The 16,224-nt window shown below is 44.6% G+C and overlaps 1 protein-coding gene and 1 long non-coding RNA gene across 9 annotated transcripts in view; one reads left to right on the top strand and one right to left on the bottom strand.

Annotated features, from left to right (window-relative positions):
- Window positions 1-4,067: 4,067 nt before the first annotated feature.
- LOC134732766 (uncharacterized) lies at window positions 4,068-5,603 on the bottom strand. 2 transcript variants are annotated; one of them, XR_010116254.1, is made up of 2 exons: window positions 5,404-5,603; window positions 4,068-4,733 (listed from the first exon to the last, which is right to left on the bottom strand). It is a non-coding gene; the product is annotated as an uncharacterized lncRNA (long non-coding RNA). The 2 variants fall into 2 exon arrangements; XR_010116253.1 differs by having other exon boundaries at window positions 4,849-5,574.
- The window catches only part of OTULIN (OTU deubiquitinase with linear linkage specificity), a 61,036-nt gene continuing 50,392 nt past the window's right edge, over window positions 5,581-16,224 (top strand). For 4 of the 7 annotated variants that reach the window (XR_010116250.1, XM_055246362.2, XM_063619581.1 and 1 more), the window contains exon 1: window positions 5,581-5,926. Coding sequence is in view for 3 of the 7 variants with exons in the window: in XM_055246362.2 (XP_055102337.1) it covers window positions 5,796-5,926 (131 nt within the window). In the remaining 4 variants the exon portion in view is untranslated. Of the gene's footprint in view, window positions 5,927-11,276; window positions 11,545-13,450; window positions 13,575-16,224 lie in introns of those variants that run through there. The other 3 variants (XM_063619582.1, XM_055246364.2, XM_055246365.2) reach the window with 3 other exon arrangements.

The raw sequence follows: 16,224 nt of genomic DNA, 5'->3' as shown, positions 1-16,224 counted from the left end.
ATATTATTTTGGAAGGTCTTGGTTTAACACTTTATGATATGATGGTTTGAGTTTATTTATTTATTTGGAGACAGGGTGTCACTCTGTTGCTCAGGATGGAGTACAGTGGCACGATCTCAGCTCAGTGAAGCCTCTCCCTCCCAGGTTCAAGTGATTCTCCTGCCTCAGTCTCCTGAGGAGCTGGGACTACAGGTGCATGCCACCACACCCGGCTAATTTTTGTATTTTTTGGTAGAGATGGATTTTTACCATGTTGGCTAGGCTGGTCTCGCACTCCTGATCTCACGTGATCCACCCACCTAGGCCTCCCAAAGTGCTGGGATTATAGGCGTGAGCCACCGCACCCCACCTGGGTTTTATTTTTGATTAAAAAAACGGAGACCTTATTTTTTAGAACAGTTTTAGATTTACAGAAAAATTGAGAAGATAGTAGAGAGTTCTCGTATACTCTGCATCCAACTTCCTGTATTACTAACATCTTACGTTATTATGGCATGTTTGCTACTTTTTTGTTTTTTTTTTTTGGTGAGACAGGGTCTCATTCTGTCACCCAGGCTGGAGTGCAGTGGTGCGATCATGGCTCACTGTTGCCTCAACCTCCCAGGCTCAAGAAGTCTTCCCACCTCAGCCTCCCGAGTAGCTGGGACCACAGGTGCATGCCACCACACCTGGCTAATTTTTGTCTTTGTAGAGATAGGGTTTCACCATGTTGCCTAGGCTGATCTTGAACTCCTGGGCTCAAGCAGTACTCCTGCCTCAGCCACCCAAAGTGCTGGGATTACAGGCGTGAACCACTCCATTTGTTACAATTAATGAACTAGTACTGATATATTAACTAAAGTCTATGGTTTATTCAGATTTCTTTGTTTAACCTAATCTCTTTTTTGTTGTTGTTGTTACAGGATCCGACCCAGGACACCAGAATTACATTTCGTTGCCATCTCTCCTCTTCGCTGTGAGTTTCTCATAACATTTCTTGTTTTTGATGACCTTGACAGTTTTAAGAGCACTAGTAAAGTATTTTGTAGGATGCCCCTCTAATGGAATTGTCTAATTTTTTTTTTTTCTAATTGGACTGGTGTTGTGGGTTTGGGGGAGGAAAACCACAGAAGTACAATGCCATTTTCATCAGATCATATGAAGGTTACATGCCATCAATATGATTTATCACTGAGCTCAGGTCACATATTAACTTGGTGGCCTGTTTTTAAGTTTTCAGTTTCTAAGATCCACTAGCAAACCAAACTTGTTCCTTAAAAGCAGAGTAGTTACCCACAACAACAGAGATTTGCTCCAAAATCCTAAGGGTTTGTACTGTGATTCACCTATGGTTGTTTGCCAAAATTCTAAACAGTGTTTACTTATTTTTTGGGAGAAAGGGCCTTGCTCTGTTGCCTAAGCTGGCGTGCAGTGGCATGATCATAGCTCACTCTAACTTGAATTCCTGGGCTCAACGGATCCTGCCTCAGCCTTGCAAGCAGTTAGGACGGACTACAACTACAGATGTGCACTACCACACCTAGCTAATTACATTTTGCGTGTGTGTGTGTGTGTGTGTGTGTGTGTGTGTGTGTAGGTAGAGCTGGTCTCAAACTCCTGGGCTAAAGTGATCCTCCCACCTTGGCCTCCTAAAGTGCTGGGATTACAGATGTGAGCCACTGTGCATGGCCTCTCAATAACATTTAAATCGGCCATTGACACTTTAAGTACCATCAGATCTGCTGGATCATATGGCCCAAATGGCAGAGCAACTTGCCCAGTAGCCTAGACCTGTTGTAGAGCCTTCTCTTCTCCTACTAGGTATTGTGGTGTTTTTTTTTTTTTTTTTTTGGTTCTGTAAGGGGCCAAATGCAACAACTTATTCTTCAGCTTAAAGTGATATCTTGACCTGTCCTATACTGGTCCCCTAGGAATTTCATGAGGTGGAGGGCCCCAGATGTTTTGTGACACTTATTTCCTGTCTTCAGACATTCAAATATTTTACCAATATATCTAGAGTAATTGCTACTTCCTGCTCACCATGAGTAATCGGCATAACATCATCAATGTAATGGACCAGTATGAAGTTCTTTGGAAGGGGAAGACTAAATTATGACATAGGGCTAAAGGGTTGATATAGCCTTGTAGTGGGACAGGAAGTTGTATAGTGGTCTTGCCAGTTGAAGGTAAATTCCTTCTCATGGTATTTTCTAATAGGTATAGAGGGAAAAAGCATGTGCCTGATTAACAGCTGCATACCAAGTACTAGGAGATGTGTTGATTTGCTCAAGTAATGAAACATCTAAATGGCAGTGCAACTGGAGTCACCATGTAATTAGGTTTATAAGAATCCATTGTCATTTTCCAAGATCCATTTCTGTTTTGCACATGCCAAATAGGTGAGGGGAAAAGAAATGTAGTGGTTATCACCACCTCTGCAACTTTCAAGTCTTTGACAGTGGCACTTATCTTTACAATCTCTCAAGAATGTGGCATTGCTTTTAGTTTGCTATTCTCATAGGTATAAGCAGTTCTAGTGGCTTCCATTTGGCCTTTCCTGTTACAAGTCTTTACAGGTCAGGGAACCAACGTGGGGATTCTTCCAGCTGTTGAGCACATCTCTTTGTTTGTTTGTTTTTGAGACAGAGTCTTGGCCTGTCGCCCAGGCTGGAGTGCAATGGTGTGACCTCGGCTCACTGCAACCTCTGCCTCCCAGGTTCAAACGATTCTCCTGCCTCAGCCTCCTGAGTAGCTGGGATTACAGGTGCCCGCCACCACACCCAGCTATTTTTTTGTTGTTGTTGTATTTTTAGTAGAAATGGGGCTTCACCATGTTGGCCAGGCTGGTCTTGAACTACTGACCTTGTGATCTGCCCACCTCGGCTTCCCAAAGTGCTGGGAATACAGGTATGAGCCACTGTGCCTGGCCGAGTATATCTCTTTTAATTATGCATTCTGGAACTGGGGAAATAGAAGCACAGGATGGGTCTAGGGACTCAACAGATCTAATGAGAGATGAACCTGAGCTGAAACTCCATTGATCACTCAACCTCCATTAAGCCTCTACTCTGACTGGTAGGCCAAATGAAGCTTTTCGTTTCCCCAGATTAGTATCAGGTCAGAACCAATGCGTAGTAATCCCTGACAAATCTGATTATTTCTCTTCCCCCAATGCACAGTTACCCTGGTAGATGGCTATTGGTCTCTTTGGGGGAAATAACAATATACATTTTTGGCAATGTAGCAGAGTCTTTCCTCAAGATGATCCAGCCTCTCCTTCATTCAGAGTTCTGAGAGTGTAAACTGCCTCAAGTCTGGGAATTGATTGAGAGGTTGTGACTGTTTTGGTGATGCAAGTTAGGGTATGTTTCCTAGAGACACAATGATTAACTGGCCAACAGCACATGTCTCTGTAAGTAAGACAATATTGTTTTAGCTCTGCTGGTAATTATAGTAATCATGCCCACCTACTTTTTGGCAATTAAGTGCTACCCTGGGGGAGGCACTTAGGAATCCTAGTTTGATGGTAGCAGTTTCCACTGTTAAGATATATGTGACTAAAGAGAAGAGCAGCCACAGATCTCTTCAAGGATGCTAGGATTCTCCTCACAAATTTAATTCTTAGTCGTGGTGAAAGGTATGTCCTCTGGACCCTTCTGGGGTGGGTAAGCAGGTCTTAAATGATAAATCCACTCTAATATTCCAATCTCCCCAAGCCTGTGGATACCTTTCTCTACAGATACCTAGGCAGTTCTGGCACTTCAACTTCATTTAGCATAGGCCCTTCGGGTGGATGGAGGTTAAACGATCAATGGAGTTTTCACTCAGATCCTTCTCACGGTGGGCTCAGTGGGTCCCCAAACCTATCCTGTGGTTATTTTCCTAGTTTGACATGCATAATTGGAAAAGACATACTCAGTGATTAAACACACCATTAGAGCTTTTTCTAAGCCTCTGAGATAAAACATTGAATCCAGAATCTCTGGTGGGTCCATATCAATAAATTTGGCCTGATAGAATTTATAACCTTTCCACCTTGATCCCTATGAGTTTCCTGGGGTGGTCATGACAAAGTACCACAAACTGTGTGTCTTAAAACAACAAAATTTATTCTCTTGCAGTTTTGGGGGCTAGAAGTCTGAAATCAGGTTTTTGGCACGGCCAAGCTTCTTCGGAAGGCACTTTGGAATAATCCTTCTTTGCCTTTTCTTAGTTTGTGCTGGCTCCTGGCATTCTGCGGCATTTCTTGGCTTCCAGTTGCATCACTCCAATCCCTGCTTCTATCTCCAAATGGCCTTCTTCCCTCTGTGCTCATTTATCTATGTGTCCTCTTCTAAGGGCGCCAACCATTGGATTTAGGGCTCACTCTATACCAGCATGACCTCATCTTAACTAATTACATCTGCAAAAAACCCTATTTCCAAATAAGTTAATATTGTGAGGGTCTAGGTGGACGTGAATTTTGGGGGATCTTATTCAACCCTCTACAATCCCACACCTTAATAGTCTTTGTATATTCTTTTGTATGCTCTGAATTTTTTAGCATGTGCATTTATTACTTTTTCGAGTAAAATTAAAGGAGAAAACAATATCCCCGGAGTTGTGTGGCACAAAATATAAATATTCTTTCTGTCCACTTTCTCCCTTGGAGGTCGCTACTATCTAGTCTCCCTAAGCTGGTCTTCCAAGTCCTGCCCTTCTCCAAACTTTTACCAAACTGAAGACAAAGTGATTTTTCAAAATGATCTCAGGATCTGTCAATGAGGATTAAGCATAAGTGCCAAAGTTAGCCTAATATGGCTTTTCATGATCCGGTCTCCAGTACCCCTCTTTCAATTTCATCTTTCGATACAATCCCCTGCTCCCCACCTGTTCCGCCGTGGACTCCTCGCGGGTGTCTGAAGTGCCCACGCCATTCCATCCCGCCCTATTCCAGCGCTGCACTCTGCTTCAGCGCTGCTTCTTGCACCCACGACTGCAACTCATCCTCAGAGGCTACTCCTCTACTTCACCCCAGAGATGAAGCATTTCGCCTTTGGATGCTTGAAAACGGTTAATATTTTCCCTTTTGTTCCTCTTAAATCAAAATGTTTACATGAAATACTATGATTCAAGAACATACGCTGCTGCGCTTGCTTAATCGGGTCGAGTTGAACCAGTTCGCCTTCTCCGCCCCAACCCCGGCGCCGTAACTCCCAGCCCCGGAGCGACTAGCCTGGCCCGACAGGGTAGGCCCAAGCCCGCTGGGCTCGGGCGTCGGAACCGCCCCGGCGGGGGAAAGCCCAGGCAGGCCGCAGCCGCGCTTCACAGCTGAGGAAAACCCGCTCCGGCGGAGGGCAACACTCAGAAGCCGAGAGTGACACTGCGAGGCGCCGGAACGCGTCAGCACCCTTCACACCTAAGACCAGACTTCCTCCTCCTCACCCAGGACGCTCCCCGCCGCTCATCCGGTCGTTTCCCGCTCTCACACCCTCTGCCAGTCCCCACACAGCTGACAAGGGAAGCAAGCCAGCGGCGCCCGGGAACAGATGAAGCGCAGCAGCCGCATCGCGCGGTTCCCCCTCCAGGCTCCGGCGCCTCAGCCCACACACGTGTATGCGCATGCGCCAGGTCCTGGCCTCTCCGCCTTCGGCCGCACCTCCTCGCGCAGGGTCAGAGGCCGTGGGGCGGGCCATGGTGACGCGCGCGGAAGCGCTCTGTGGACCGTCGGAAACCGCCCCGGCGGCTGAGAGGCTGCGGCCACTGCCGGGCACCCCGACAGGAGGGGCTCCGGATCGTTCGGAGCCGGCTGAACCCCTTCGGCCGCGAGCGGCCGCATGAGTCGGGGGACTATGCCCCAGCCCGGAGCGTGGCCGGGCGCGAGCTGCGCCGAGACGCCGGCGCGGGAGGGCGGGAAGGTGGCGGCCAGCGGGCAGCCGCGGCCCGAGATGCAGTGCCCGGCTGAACAGTGAGTGCGCGGGGCGCGGGCCGTGGGCAGCGGGCTCGGTCCCCTCCGGAAGCCGGGCTGGGGTGGGGAGTCGTTAGCGGAGGGTCCCTGGGCGTCTTCAATTCTGAGTGAGGCCGTTGGCGACAAGGAGGAATTGGCAGTTTTGCCCAGTGTCCGAGTGCAGATTTTTAACCCCAGGGCCCCTCACAATTCTGGTCACACAGTGTCTCCCCTCCCGTCTCATTTTTGACACCTGCACGTCTGAAGTTAAAGAAAGTTCCAGAAACTTGGGAAGCAAACCCAAGAAGTGATGTATTTTATTACTAGCTCCCGCTAGATCTTTCCTCCAGCCTAGCACAGGGAGGAAGTGAGGTCGTCCCTGCCGCAGCCGCCGGGGAACGGAGCCGCGCGATATATGTTCTTGGAGGCGACGTCCCACCTGTTGGACAGACTTTGGACCGAATCTGACCCATTCTCTTTGACCCTTTAACGGCCTGACTAGTATGCCTTCCCGCTTTTCCTTTTAAAAAGGAAAGTCAGTGCTGGTTAGATCAATTCCTTACTGGACTGTGAAGAAGACGATTTGGGAAGTTCCTAATTTCTGTAAGGGTCTGGGGGTACGCGTGGAAGCAGAATAGAAACTCGAGTGAAACTTTTCTACACTTCCAAGTTCTAGGCAGCTATAAATGCCCTTGGAATTTAAGAAATTATGAAAGCACACAGACAACCAGTTTGACAGACATTTTAACTGGCTGGAAAGTTAAATTTAAGATGTGTTTAAATGCAAAAAGCACTGCTAGAACTTTTGAAAAAAAAAAAAATTCCTAAAAAGGGGTCTTTTGGAGGCCTGTTAGGTAGATATTATGTTATAATAACGTGTTTGCATAGTACTTAGACGTTCTCATTTGTTGAGAACCCCCTTGGGATGGTGTTATTCACACTTAACGGGTTAATGGCCACTGGAAAATAAGATTGAAAGTCAGTGGTGTCACACTCCTGCCTCCAGAGCTAGGCAGTAAGTGAAGTAAGTTAGTGAAGTTGGCCAGGACCTGGAGAGCTGTCTCTGTTGAGAGGCAGGGTCCCCTAAGCTCAAGCCTGTAATTGCTGCATCTTATGTATTTAAAGAATCCAACTATTTGGGCTTTGCATGAAATAACGCTGCTCGTTAAACAGTGGCACCTATTTTTTTTTTTTAATTGAAACAGCTGTACAGGCCCAGTGTGGGCTGATGTGTCCTGTGGCGTCCAGTTTGCTCTCTGGGTTAGAGTCTATTAGGCCATTTTTGTGTCGCTATAAGGAAGGTACCTCAGGCTGGGTAATTTATAAAAGGAAAAGAGGTTTAATTGGCTCGTGGTTCTGCAGGCTTTGCATGAAGCTTGGTGCCTGTCTCTGCTTGGTTCTGGTGAGGCCTCAGGGGGCTTTATTTAACTTATGGCGGGAAGCCAGGTGGGACCAGGCAATCACATGGTGAGAGAGGGAGGAAGAGAGAGGGTAGAGGTGCCACAGACTTTGAAACAACCAGATCTGGTGTGAACTTGGAGTCAGCACTCATCTGTCACCAAGGGCATGGCACTAAGCCATTCATGAGGGATCCAAATACCTCCCACCAGTTCCCACCTCCAATACTGGGGTTTATACTTTAACATGAGATTTAGAGGGGACAGATATCCAGACTATATCATTCTGCTCCTGGCCACCCCACATCTCATGTCTTTCTCACGTTGGAAAATATGGTAATCTCTTTCCAGCCATTCTCCAAAGTCTTAACTCATTCTAGCATCAAGTCCAAAACCCTAAGCCTCATCCAAGACTCATCTCTTTCCACCTATGAGCTTGTGAAATCAGACAAGTTATTTAATTCCACAAATTCCTGGGACATGGACAAGTGCAGCCAAATTCTTTGCTAGGACATAACAGGGGTGACCTTTACTCATGTTCCCAATAACTTCCTCATTTCCATCTGAGACCTCATCAGCCTGGCCTTCACTGTCCATATTTCTTTTTTTCTTTTTTTTTTATTGAGATGGAGTCTCGCTTTGTCGTGCAGGCTGGAGTGCAGTGGTGCAATCTTGGCTCACTGCAACCTCTGCTTCCCAGGTTCAAATGATTTTCCTGCCACAGCCTCTGGAGTAGCTGGGATTACAGGCGTCTACCACCATGCCTGGCTAATTTTTGTTTTTGATTTTGTTTTTAGTAGAGATGGAGTTTCACCATGTTGGCCAGGCTGGCTTCGAACTCCTGACCTCAAGTGATCTGCCCGCCTAGGCCTCCCAAAGTGCTAGGATTACACACCCAGCCCACTGTCCATATTTCTTTCAGCATATTGGTCACAGCCATTTAACCAGTTTCTGAGGAGTTCCAAACTTTCCCGCGTTTTTCTGTCGTCTTCTGAGCCCTCCAGGCTCTTCCAACCTCTGCCCATTACCCAGTTCCAAAGCTGCTTCCACATTTTCAGGTATCTTTATAGCAATACTCGACCCCTCAGTACCAATTTTTTGTATTAGACTGCTTTTGCATTGCCATAAAGAAATATCCGAGGCTGGGTAATTTATAAAGAAAAGAGATTTAATTGGCTTATGGTTCTGCAGGCTGTACAGGAAGCTTGGTGCCTGTATCTGGTTGGCTTCTGGTGAGGCCTCAGGGAGCTTACTCATGGCAGGAAGCCAAGTGGGACCAGGCGATCACATGGTGAGAGAGAGTGAGGTGGAGGTGAGGTGCCACAGACTTTTTAGCAACCAGATCTTGCATGAACTCAGAGTAAGAACACACTCATCACCAAGGCCATGGTGCTAAGCCATTCATGAGGGATCTACCCCCATGATCCAACCACCTCCCACTAGGCTTATCTCCAACCCTGGGGATTACCTTTTAGCATGAGATTGGAGGGGAGAAATATCCAAATCATATCAGAGACTTAACCTCAGACTCTGCAGAGGGTTAAAGAGAGGGTCTCTTGCCCCCAACCCCTGCTCCACAGGCCCGTGCTGGTTCCTAATCGCTGCTTTGCCTTCCTTCTACGCTGGTGGTGAGAACAGTGTGCTTAATTTAATGCCCTGTCTCACGTGCTGCACCTCAGCCCCAGCTGTGTCATGTCTCCTGAGCAATGCAGAAACTTGGAAGCCAGACCATGTTCTCAAAAGTATATGTAGTTATTTGGCAAGTTTTCTGGTGGGTGTGATTCTCATTCAGAACACCTGTGAAAATAGACAATGGTAGGAAGAAGTGCTCTTTCTTGAAAAGTTTTTGTGGCACAGGTGCCTCTTCTGTCTGCTGCTAGTAGAACTATATAGACTTAGAGCTGAAAGGAGTGTAAAAAAAAAAAACTAGCCTAGGTTTGTCATTTTACACATTCACAGATTTTTAAAGTGTAGCTTGGCTGGAGAGACCCCGATGCATCAATGGGAACCTCCCGCTACCTCTTCTGGGCTTTCTCAGCAAAACCAGGCAGAGAGACATGATTTATAGTGACAGCCAACTTCACTTTTTTTTTGGTTTGCTTCCCAAGTTTGCTTCCCAGTAGATGTTCTGGTTTTTGTGTGTGGTTTTTAGCAGCTTAATTTTGTTTTATCCTTATTTTTGTTGTGTTTGATTGTCTCGTTCTCTTTCACCTCTCCTAAGATGGGGCAGAACAAGAGAGGTGAGTTTAAGATGTCATCTTTTAAACATCAAGTCTCGAGTTTTGGACTTTCTAGCCTTTTTCCATCTTTCTGACTTGGCAGTATCTGGGTAGTGGGCTGTTTCTCTATGGTATTTTCTCATGGGCTAGAGAAACTGTACTACAGTTGTCATATAAACAAAGTTTGCAATATAAGGTATTCATGTCAATTCCTGCATGATGATATTTACAGCTTAATAGTTGAGTATCAATTTAAATAGTGTAATGTGCATTTTTAGTCTGTGTTTTTTTGTCATTGCAGCCAAGGCCTTTCTTTCTGCCCAGATAGTTGGGTTTGCTATGCAGAGGAATCATTTAAAATGTTTACACTTAGAAGTGTGAACACTGTAAGACTGTAGAAGTTTTGAGATATCCTATAGAGTCATTTTTAATACATTCAGTGGACAGTAATTACAAATACAAATCATAGCCCAACTTCTGCAGCTGAATTAGACATTCGGGATGTGACTCTGAAGGCTGTGGTGACGAGTAGAGAAAGAGATGGCTTATTTCCTAGGTAGCACACTAGGTTACTCTTGATTCCTTTCCACTAAGCTCTTCACATTTCACACGTGAGAGAAGTGGGGGAAAAGAAACATAAACCACATGGATAAGCTACTTTGTTTTCTTGTTTGCTTGTTTTGTGAGACAGGGTCGCTCTCTGTTGCCCAGTTTGGAGTGCAGTGACAATCATGGCTCACTGTAGCCTCAACCTTCTGGGCTCAAGCGATCCTCCCACCTCAGCCTCCTAAGTAGCTGGGGCAACAGGTGCACGCCACCATACCCAGCTAATTTTTTTTTACTTTTTGTAGAGACAGAGTCTCACTATGTGGCCCAGGCTGGTCTCTAACTCTTGGGCTCAAGCAATCCTCTTGCCACAGCTTCCTGAAGTCCTGGGATTACAGGTGTGAGCCACAGTGCCCAGTGATGAACTACTTTGTATATCTCATTGCAGTTTTTCTTTCCCTCCCTCCCTCCCTCCCTCCCTTCCTTCCTTCCTTCCTTTTTTCCATACACCCATCAGCTCATTTGAGAGCTGTGGTTGGCTCACATCTCCTGGACAAGTCCTAAGGATGGCCTGAAACATAACTTAGGATCACATTTGAAGAAATCTTTTGTCAGACCAGATTAGTTGACCTTCAAGCTCCCTCTGCTGCTCTCCTATGCTGTATCCCCTGCTCACTCCACCCCCAACATCTGACTCCTGCTGATCTGGTCCTGGGACATGGTTGCTGGCTAGGCCAGAAATGCTTAGGGAATTGAGAAGAGACTACTCCATGGTCTTTCTCTGCCTGAGGGTGAGACAGGGTTTGAATCTGTGGAGGCATACTGTCGGTGAACCCCTCTGAAATTGAAAGCAATTTTATGTGTGTTTCTGAGCTTAGGTTCTGATGAAATCTGAATTCTCAGAGGGGCTGTGAACAAAAAAAGTGGCACACTGTTGTTCTTGTGGATGTATTTTCTGCCCCACCCCACCCCCAGATGCTGCTACAGTTTGGAGTAGGGATAAAGTCCACTTTCTCCCAACCTGATGAAGAGCCTGCTTTGAGGCCCAGAGCTGGGATGTCTCTAAGAATCAAACCTTATTGAGAGTGGCTGCACTGACCCCAGATACCTCTGGAAGTCACATGGAGTAGCATGAGCCGGTTGTGGAAAGTCCACTTGCAGAAGAGGGGTGGAATTTTGGCCTGGGTGCCGGTACTTTCCTGTATTTGATCGTTCACCCATCTCTGAACCGCAAAGTGGTGAAGAAAGGCTGGGTTGAGTGGTCTTTGCTTTTCCTGTGCCTGTGTGGGAAGGTGTGTTAGTGTAATATTGGTTGACACTGTCTCACCAACATTGCCTTAGTGTTGCCATTAGTCTCATAGGAGAGGCTAAGTTAAGTATGAACTGCAGGGTTCAAGTCCAGAGAGTTGAATTTAAAAAAGCCATACTTAGTTCTTTTAGACAACTAAGGGGAACAACTTTTAAAAGGTTCATAATGGTGAGTGATTAAAATTCTGTCTTGTTAGCTTTGTATATACATTAGAATTGATTTTTTTTCTATTATGTATTTACTTGAATCAAAAATTGAAAAACGGGCTTCACAGAAATGCCTTCTGCTTCACTAAGCTCTGCTTTTAACTCACAGCTTTTGCTCTTAGGAATAGTATAATTTTGTGTCTGTACGGTAAGCATGTTTAAAATAAGTTTTCAAAAATTGGTTGGTATGCAGGTCTTTGAACAGAGCAAGTGGTACCAGTTATAATTTAGTATGCAATGTTACATAGCTTACTCAGTTGGATATGTTGCCTTAATATAAAAAATAAAATATTTTATCTCTAGGTTAAGAGAAAATAGGTAAATAGGCTGGGCTTGGTGGCTCACACCTGTAATCCCAGCACTTTGGGAGGCCGAGGCAGGCGGATCACCTGAGGTCAGGAGTTCGAGAGCAGCCTGGCCAATGTGGTGAAACCCCATCTCCACTGAAAATACAAAAATTAGCTGGGTGTGGTGGCAGACGCCTGTAATCCCAGTTACTCAGGAGGATGAGGTAGGAGAATTGCTTGAACCTGGGAGGCGGAGGTTGCAGTGAGCCGAGACTGCACCATTGCACTCCAGCCTATGCAATAAGAGCGAAACTCTGTCTCAAAAAAAGAAAATAGGTAAATATTGTTTAATAGGAGCTTGAAAATATACACTTTAAAATAATGCCATGGTGCAAAACTAAGAATTTTCTAACTAGGAATTGTTAGCATTTGGTTTTAAAATTTAGGCTGAGCACGGTGGCTCACACCTATAATCCCAGCTCTTGAGGAGATCATGGCAGGAGGATCTCTTGAGCCCAGGACTTTTGAGACCATCCTGGACAACATAGTGAGACCCTGACTCTATAACAAATTTTAAAAATTAGCCAGATGCGGTGGTGCATGCCTGTGGTCTCAGCTACTTGAGCCTGAGGTGGGAAGACTGCTTGAGCCCAGGAGGTCGAAGCTGCAGTGAGCTGTGGTTGCACGGCTGTAGTCTAGTCTGGGCAACAGAGACCCTTTCTCAAAAAACATATATGTAATTTTTTAAATTGGCTTAATTATTTTTAAGTTGTACATATTTATGGGGCACATAGTGATGTTTTGATACACATAACTATAGTGATCAGGGTAATCAGCATGTCCATCATCTCAAACATTTATCATTTCTTTTTCTCGGGAACACTTAATATCCTTCTAGCTGTTTGAATCTATATAGTAGATTATTAACTGTAGTTACCCTACAATGGGATAGAACACTAGAACTTACTCCTTCTATCCAGCTGTAATTTTATCCTTTATTTGTATCCTTTAACAAATTTTAGCTGTGGAATTGAGAGTGACTGCCAGAAAGTCAAGTCATTTAGACTTTGGCTTAACTTTTCTTTACCACACAACTTTTTGCTCTGGTGATCACCTGAGTCTTTGAGCTTCAGTGGTTTCTTTTGTGTCAGAGTGGATACCTCCCCACCGCCACCCCAACTTGACACACAAAAGGTTGCCAAATCCCTTTTCCTCATTGTTTTATTATCTTCCCATCCCATAACAAAAACGTAAACTTAACGTCTACTTGTTTCAGATTCCTGGCCTTTAGTATCACTTCATTTTGTCATTGTTTTCAGCTTTATTATTTTAATACTTAAAAAATAAAGCAAAAGTTTATTGAGTGAAGTATTTTTAAAATGAAATTATTATTTTTTGCTCTGTTTCTTCCTCTCTTTCTGTTTGCTTATCTTTCTATTAGATGGGTAACTATTTCATTCTGCCTGTGAAATGTCCTCCTTCCTGAATATATTGTTTGAGCTTCATTGCTCAAACCTAAAACTTATTCTTCGGGATTATTTTTTAAAATTTAATTAATTAACTAATTAATTTTTTTTTTAGTGACAGAGTCTCACTCTATTGCCTGGGCGGGAGTACAGTGGTGTGATCATAGCTCACTGCAGCCTCCAACTCCTAGGCTTAAGTGATCCTCTTTCCTCAGCCTCCTCTGTAGGGGGGACTACAGGTGAGTGCCAGCATGTCCAATTAATTTTTTTTTTTTTTGTAGAGGTGGGGTCTTTCTTTATGCCCAGGCTGGTATTGAATTCCTGGCTTTAAGCAGGATTATTTTTATTTTAATGGTGGCCTTTAGTAAAGGCTGTATTACATTTTTTGTATGCCCTTGGTGGCCATGAAGTTAGCAGATGTTTGTGCACAGGATCTGAGTGAAATCCAGTTGTGGTTAAAGCAATTTGATTTTACTCTGGTTCTCTTATTCTTCCATTTCTGCTTTGCTTTTTTCGTATATCCTGAATCTCTGCTCTTTATTTCCAGTAATTTCCTGTTCAGCTTCCCTTTGCATTTAGTTCTCCTGTTTGTTCTGCTGTTTGTTTGTTCCGTTCCTTTCCTGTTGGCCTTTGTAGGAATTTGTACTTGTGGGATGGAGAGTTGCTTGTTTAGAGAACCTCCTCTGGGCATTGATGTTATATTTTGGTTATTTTGTAGATTAAAAAGAAAGAGAACAAAAGTGGAGCCAAATGTGCATGTAGTATAGCCACAGATTTTGCTCGAAGTACAATTTTCATAGACTTAGACTAAAGAACTGGAAGAGGAACCATGTAGCTTACACGGCCTCTTCCAGTCTTCTCATTTTGAAGATGAGAAAACTGAGGCCGTGGGGAAGTGGCTTGCCCAAAGATATATGCCTCTGATAATGATACTATGAAAGTGCTTTGCTTAAATGTCTGTTTTACAGGATTGGAATTTGTCCCTTATTTTATAAAGCCAGGAAGGAGGCTGAAAGATGTCATTAAATTATTGAGAGAAGAACGAACATATTTGGTCACTTTTTATTTTAGGGCTTTGATGTATGGTCCCCACGAATCAGGTTTCTGTTTGTTTTTACCTCTGGCATGGGCTCTAAGGATGACATCACACTTTTTACTTGAAATCTCACTGGAAGCAAGAGCACATGGAAAGTACCTTTTTCTGATACTTGTTCCCTCACCCCCACAATGTTAAAATACACACAGTTACACGTTTAGAGAGAAAAAAAGAAATAAAAAATTGATAATTGGTCAGATTGTTCATTAATACTTTGCAACAGGGGATATAAAATGAGAATAAGAATAGTTTAATTTTGAGTGCTAATTATTTTCCACATATCTGTTTCTTTAAAAAGCCCTTTGAGGTGAATACTCTTACTGCCCTTTTGACAGGTGGTTAAATCTAGATGCTGAGAGGTGTAGTTACTCTAGTCATAGTTATACATACAGCTAATAAGGACTGGAATAAAGACTAGTTAAATAAACCTGGTAGTCTAATTCCTGGGTCCCCACTCCAATCATTGCACTCTGCAGAGGGCTTACCCACATGGTGTATATCGTGATGTGTTTGGCAGGAGGCAGGTCAGGAGTTGTGGGCCGTTCAGGAAAAGGGAAGATCTGAGCAAATCACAGATGTACGGGCACACGATAGTGTTGGTCAGGCATTTAGACTGAAGTGTGAGTAATGCATAGGGAAATAATGGGATGCAAGCTAGAGTGGTGGGTGAGGTCCTAATTTTGACATTGGTTCCCTGAGTGTTTGGGAACCATTGAAAGGTTTTAGTGGGGACATGTGAGACTTCCTTCCTCAGTCTGGCCCTCCCAGTACCCCTTCTTCATCTGTCTCTTGCCGTCTGACTCCTTCCTCTTTCCCCCAGCTGTACTAGGCCGTGTACCAGGAGCTGGGGTGATGAGGGAATTGGGGGTAGGGGTATCTCAGTCATTCACTGAATTTTTTTTTTTTTTTAGCCTGGCACCTCCTCCTTCCTGTGTTCCATTGGGTCTGCAGCCTTGTGTGAGGATGGGGTGTGCTCTCATGAGGCAGGAGTATGGGGAATCGGGGGTCTGATCATTGCTTGTGTGGAGGTCAGCTAGTCTCCTTGTTTTCCGCTCACTGTGTTACTCATGCCCCCGAAGGACTTGATGACTCCAGTTCCTGAGCCTTTCTGGGGTTCTGCGAGGTTTTCTGGCTTGCCTGCCATGGATGCACATCTACCAGCCTTGGCTTCCCTGTCCTGTGTCATTTACCACTCCATCAGCTTTCCAGCTCTTTGGACTTTCACCTGCCTTTTGGTTTCATGAAAGATAGAATTGGGGTTTCTGTTTCCCTTTATTGTCATTTTGGGGTGAATCTTGAGGGAAAAGGGGGGCATCTTCAAACCAGAAGTCCCATTCTTCGTCTTTGTCTAGCATCTAGTGGATTTTTTCCCTTTGTAGTACTTAGTGGGCTCCTGCTAGTTAACTAAAGTACTAGAGACTAGGAAGCTCTGAGTAAGAAGTTGGTAGTAGTGGACAGTGGGAATCTATGTAACAGCTGCATGGGTGGCTGGTTGATTGTGGGGTCAGGAAGCAGGAGGATTTCGAGGAGGTTTTTTAGCTTTGGCGATTTGTAATAACTGATGGTCTCTTCTTGTTTTTAAGATAGCTATTGTCAGGTTTGCTTGTGACTGTTAGAAAGGTCGGCAATGGGGCCTGCATTCCTATATAAATATTTTTATCAGCACTATCTCCATTCTTGGAACTTGACAGAATCAGTTCAGGAGCTTCACTAATAAGATGCATGCTATGATGTCTAGATACATAGTTGAGGCACTAATAGGCATTACAATTAAAATGCCCTCAGAGCTACCT

Source organism: Symphalangus syndactylus, chromosome 16 (assembly GCF_028878055.3).
Source record: "Symphalangus syndactylus isolate Jambi chromosome 16, NHGRI_mSymSyn1-v2.1_pri, whole genome shotgun sequence".
NCBI lineage: Eukaryota > Metazoa > Chordata > Mammalia > Primates > Hylobatidae > Symphalangus > Symphalangus syndactylus.
Note: the sequence above shows the minus strand (reverse complement) of the source record. Positions and strands in the feature narration are given on the sequence as shown.